The sequence below is a fragment of the Lipotes vexillifer genome, unplaced genomic scaffold (assembly GCF_000442215.2).
Source record: "Lipotes vexillifer unplaced genomic scaffold, Lipotes_vexillifer_v1.1 scaffold1862, whole genome shotgun sequence".
Taxonomy (NCBI): Eukaryota; Metazoa; Chordata; class Mammalia; order Artiodactyla; family Lipotidae; genus Lipotes; species Lipotes vexillifer.
Window position 1 is genome coordinate 303,678 of NW_006771326.1, and position 5,549 is coordinate 309,226.

The 5,549-nt window shown below is 41.1% G+C and overlaps 1 protein-coding gene across 1 annotated transcript in view; it reads right to left on the reverse strand.

Moving 5' to 3' along the window:
• RAPGEF2 (Rap guanine nucleotide exchange factor 2) overlaps positions 1 to 5,549 on the reverse strand; it is a 97,860-nt gene that overhangs the window by 42,205 nt on the left and 50,106 nt on the right. The window contains exon 3 of the mRNA XM_007446618.1: positions 4,918 to 5,095. Within this exon, the coding sequence (XP_007446680.1) occupies positions 4,918 to 5,095 (178 nt within the window). The remainder of the gene's footprint in view (positions 1 to 4,917; positions 5,096 to 5,549) is intronic.

Genomic DNA, 5,549 nt, shown 5'->3' on the forward strand with positions numbered 1-5,549 from the left:
TGTCTATTAGGATTTAGTGACAAGTTTTATGTTGTTGGATATAGTTTGTTAATTGCAAAAACAATGTATAATATAAAGATATGTTCTGTGAAAACATTACTTTTCCACAAGGTCAGACTAGGTGGTGTTTTCTGGTCCAGCTTGGTAATGTCTGTTCTGCTTAGACCCTACGTCATCGCCTCCTGTACAAGACTTTTCATTACGGGGGTGGCTCTGGTAATCAGAAAGAATAACAGTGATACGTGGTACCCAGGGATTCTGTCCTACAAGACAGCGCTCTTCAACCTGACCCAGACCAATGTGTCAGGACATCAATTTACTGTTGCAACCAGCATTTTTAAAAAAGAAGGAGCGAGAGTATCAAAGTACATCAGTTACAGAAAGAATAAGTTCTGTTGAGTGAAACTTTCATTTCTGGAATGAGTAGATGTGTTTGTGTCCGGTCATAAAATATGTTTATGCCTGAGGGCAGCTATAAGGCAATTCTGAATAGCACCGCAAGAGATGACCCATACCTACTATCTGCGGGAGCCGGGACTCACTCAGTGTTTTACAAATGCACTGGCTTTTTGACATGAAACATCAAGGCAAATGAACAAATCATGGTCCTCGGGCTGGCACATCCCCGTTAGCTCTGCTGTTACCAGCCTCTGTTTTCTTCAGCTATCACAGCCCACCCCTCACTGTAAGGTATTAAAATACTAGCTATAGGTATTAGAACACACATTTCATTTTTTTCCTCTCCTAGTAAGAGCTAAATTTCCTTGGACAAGCAGAGATGCATGCTCTTAAGAAAAATATGAGACCAGAAATTAATTGCCAGAAGTGTTCTAAATTTAACATGTTTAGACAGTAGTAAAAGTCAAATTACCACCACAAGTGATAGGAGAATATGAAGCATATGAATATGAAATATAAAACGTATTCACTAATACTTGCAGCAATGATTTGAAGTGCTTGCATGGACATTTGTCTTGCTTTCTGGCAGTTTCCTACTCCATTAGTGGGTCAATATGAAATCAATTTGTGATATATGAGTAGTGATTAACATTAAAAGATACAGCAGAATAGAAAATATCTGTGTATCACATATAAGGATAAATAATAAAGGAGACAGAGAAGACAGAATAATAGTAAATGTATATAATTCTCCAGGCTCGGTTGAAAAATTAAAAATAAACAAACACTTAACCAGACAACATCCAAGTATTTTTAAAACTCTCAAAGACTCAATAATGGTATCACTGGTTTTGTGACAGTTTCTATTCTACCATGTATTACACTGGAGGACTACAGCAATTAAAAAAAATAAAGAATTTATATCACCAATCTTTAAAAAAATAATAAATATAAAATGGAAGCATTTGACTACAGCAGCTCGACATAAACCCTGATGATGCCCCAGGAAGCATACAGAATTACAGGGATTACGTCTGCCAAGAATTCAGAGCGTGGAATGAGTACTGAGATAGTTCCCAGGACGTATGGAGAGAAGCAGTGCGGAAGTGAGAAACGGGACAGCTTTATTCTACACGGCTTCAAAGAATCTGTCTGAATAATACATTAATGTGATCTATCTTACTTTGTTAGGAAAGAAAGATTCCTGTTTATGAAAAATATTAGACATTCAAAAAAACTTTTTTCTAGTCAATGTAACACAAAGAAAAGTTAAATAATCAACTTACAGACATCAGAAGCTTTAGACAATTCAGAAAATTCTTATCTTATTGCTTTGGTTTCATTTTATATAAGAAATAATTAATATTAAGATTTTTTAAAAAAACCCTGTGGATTTGTATGTGTGTGTGGTACACCAAGCGGGGAAGAAAAAAGGAATTCTTTGAAAGGGATCAAAGTAGTTCTCTACCTTAATGCGTCAAGGCCTCAAAACCAAAAATATTAAACTTGGAACCATTCAATAATTGAGTACCTACAGAGTTACGAGTTGAAGCACAAAAATCAATAATGTCCCTTTCTTCAAAGTACTGAAACAAAGGTATACCCAAGAATCTGTGGGAACCCAAAGGGAAATTTTTTAATTCCTGAAGTTTTAAAAACATGATTAAATATTAGCAACTTTTAAAAATTTAGTTCGTTATTTTTGGCTGCGTTGGGTCTTCGTTGCTGTGCACGACGGGCTTCCCCTAGTTGCGGCGAGCGGGGACTACTCTTCATTGCGGTGTGCGGGCTTCTCATTGTGGTGGCTTCTCTTGTTGCGGAGCACGGGCTCTAGGTGCGTGGGCTTCCGTAGTTGTGGCACGCAGGCTCAGTAGTTGTGGCTTGCGTGCTCTAGAGCGCGGGCTCAGTAGTCGTGGCACACGGGCTTAGTTGCTCCGTGGCATGTGGGATCTTCCCAGACCAGGGCTCGAACCCGTGTCCCCTGCATTGGCAGGCGGATTCTTAACCACTGCGCCACTAGGAAGTCCCTAGACCTTATCTTTAGTGATAATGATTTACTATTTTAAATAAAAATATATTTGATAGGAGCAAGCATCTGAGTTACCACTGTTCACAAGCGTATTGGCAGTATTCAACTGTAAGTAATTCATCCAGAGATTATATCAACAAGCACACGAAAAAAAAAAAAAAAAAGGGGGGAAAATAAAAATATATTTGATAGGAGCAAGCATCTGAGTTACCACTGTTCACAAGCGTATTGGCAGTATTCAACTGTAAGTAATTCATCCAGAGATTATATCAACAAGCACACGAAAAAAAAAAAAAAAAGAGTGTGGCGTTCATTTGTAGGAATCAGCATGGCTCTTGCTTTCTAGAAATTCTGAGAGAGAAAACTTCTCAGATATGAAGTGAAAGTCTTAAACTTCCAAGAATAACATGCTACATGTATTTGCATAATCATAATTTTCTTCCATAACTATACTAACATGAGCATACTCAAAAAAAGATAACCTCCATGTCAATCTGTTCATAAGCAGTGTTCAATCTAATTTTTTAAAAACCCTATGAGCAAGGATTCTTAAGATGGCAAAGCAAACACACTTCCAATTTCATTCTCTCTTTAAAACTACAATGAAGCGATTTTGAAAAAGAAGTAGGATCTTGAAATCAAACGTATGGTTGCCGAAGGGGAAACGTGGGAGGGAGGGATAAAATGGGAGACTGGGATTGACACACACACACACTACTGTATATAAAATAGATAACAAATAAGGCCCTGCTGTACAGCACAGGGAACTCTACTCAGTACTCTGTAATGGCCTATACGGGAAAAGAATCTGAAAAAGATGTGTAACTGTTTCACTTTGCTGTGCACCTGAAACTAACACAACACTGTAAGTCAAATATACTCCAATAAAAAATTTTTTAAAAATGAAAAAGAAGCGGGCAAGGACAGAGAATAAGGGAGTGGAATAAATTTTGGACAATGGAAATCAGATGAACGTGTGGTATCAGTCTGGAGGAAGCTAAACCCTACGTCTTCAGGGATGAAACAGGACCACTTCACTTCACGCTGCGGAGGCCTCAGAAGACTTGTGACTGAGCTCACGTCTGGACCGGGGAGTGGACCAGGTGGAGGAGGGAGTGGGCTAACCTGAGGAGGGACAGGGATGGGCATGTGAGAAGCAGCTACGTCCTTTCCTCCAACAGAAATCTAGAGGTTAATGCCCCCGGAAGGGTGGCGGCAGAGGCACTTCTGTGCTGGGGGTGCAGGCACGGCTGGCTTCCCACCACCTCCTTCGGGTCTGAACATCTAAAAGGGCGTTGACAGTCCTTCCTTCCTAAAACAGCCCCCTGTTCGCTGCACTCCCCAAAATATCTCCCCCACTTTATTCCTCAGACCCCAGCAGGACCAGGGCTCCCTGTTTTGTTCCCACTGGTCTGCCAGGACCTAGGAAACCCTCAGTCCATACAAGGCGCTCAGTCACATCCGCCGATGACCGAATGCTCACTCCACACAGCAGTCATCTCTAAAGAGCTAGCGATTCCTATCAATGGCTTTAGTTATATTTTAGATACCTAATCCAAGGTTCTGGTTTTCCATCTTTAATTCCCTAGCCTATGTGCAGAGCTTAAACGGTACAAGGGCCTCCTCATCCATGATGTTGGCTCCCTCAGAACACAAGCAACAGGCCACTCACAGACGATGATGCCCATACTGTCCTATATCTAATCCCACTAGACCCAGTTCCTTGAATTTCTTTCAAATACGTATTGGCCCAAAAAGAGCCGACGGTGTGGAAGAGCAGATAATCAGATTCCAGACCTACGGGGCAGAGATGCCCTCAGAGGAAGCTGCTCTCACTGCCCCCCCGGCACCTAAGGAAGAGGCAGGGCCCAAAGGCAGGCATGAACGCTACAGCACCATGACACAGCCAACTCTTGCTCTGATGCCAAAGCCGGGTAAAGGCGACCCCGGGGAAGGAAAAAGCGGACACAAAGCCACTTAGACTCTTAACCTCAGGGCGCACTTAAAGCCTCAACCCCCAGGTTCACGCGGGGCTCACTTGACATTCTGCTCTCTTCTCCCCCTGAGGCTCACCTTCCTACGGAACCAGAGAAGAAAAAGTCATTTACGTGACAGTTTTCCCGACCACCACCCGACTGATGTTCACACGAAGAAAAACTCGAGCTTACTAGAAACAGTGTGCGCAAGACGATTAATAGAAGTAATAATGTCTGAAAGACTATATTTATTTTTTTGTCCGAGAGTAAGCTAAGGAACGGCTCGTGTGGAAGGGTTTCATTAGCAACTTTTATTAGCTGTAGTCTCCTGAAGCTATGGCCTGAGTAAAATTAATTGCTTCCAAAATGTTTTCAACAACAAATGCCAAGGAACACTGACTGATACATTAATGACCTTTCAGAGCCTACTATTCTTGGGCTCCGTTGTATTACACAGTCTTACCTCTGAATTCTTTAAATTGCTATGAGATTCATTTTCTCGCCCAGACTTACCGATGTCATCGTCTGTCCTGTCGATGGGGTCTTTCTCCAGGCAGTCTCGCACGATGTCCCTGCTCATCAGAGGGTCCGAGGCTCTCTCGATGTCCTCTTCGTCATCATCGTCTTCAGAGTCCACTGCTGTCTCCGGTAACCCACTCAGGTCCATCTCACCAGCCTCACTTTCTGTGGCCTTAAAACAGACCCCAAATAAATAGACAGATGGATAGACAGACAGACAGACCAACTTTATTACGGAAATCTTTTGTGCCCAAAAGAAATAAAAACAAGTCTAGCTCGAAATACTAAATTTTTTCTCATATTAACTTTCCATAACTAAGTTACATGTATTCAATATTAACAGAGAGTCATGCACTAGGCACTAGAGAAAAGAATTACTTCAACAAAATATGAGTGATTTTTATCACTGTTGGAATTTGTAGTTAGGATTAATGACTATCAGTAATTTTGATTACCTGTCATACGGCATTTGAAACATAGTAGAATAAGAAAAAGACAGTATCTGTTTTCACTCCATTTTTCAAAGAGAATGGCTTAAGCTAAGAGCTTAAGGGTGACAATTAATTCTGAACAATTCCTTCCCCCAAAGAACAGGTGTAGACTTATTAATGCCAAGAAGACTGAAC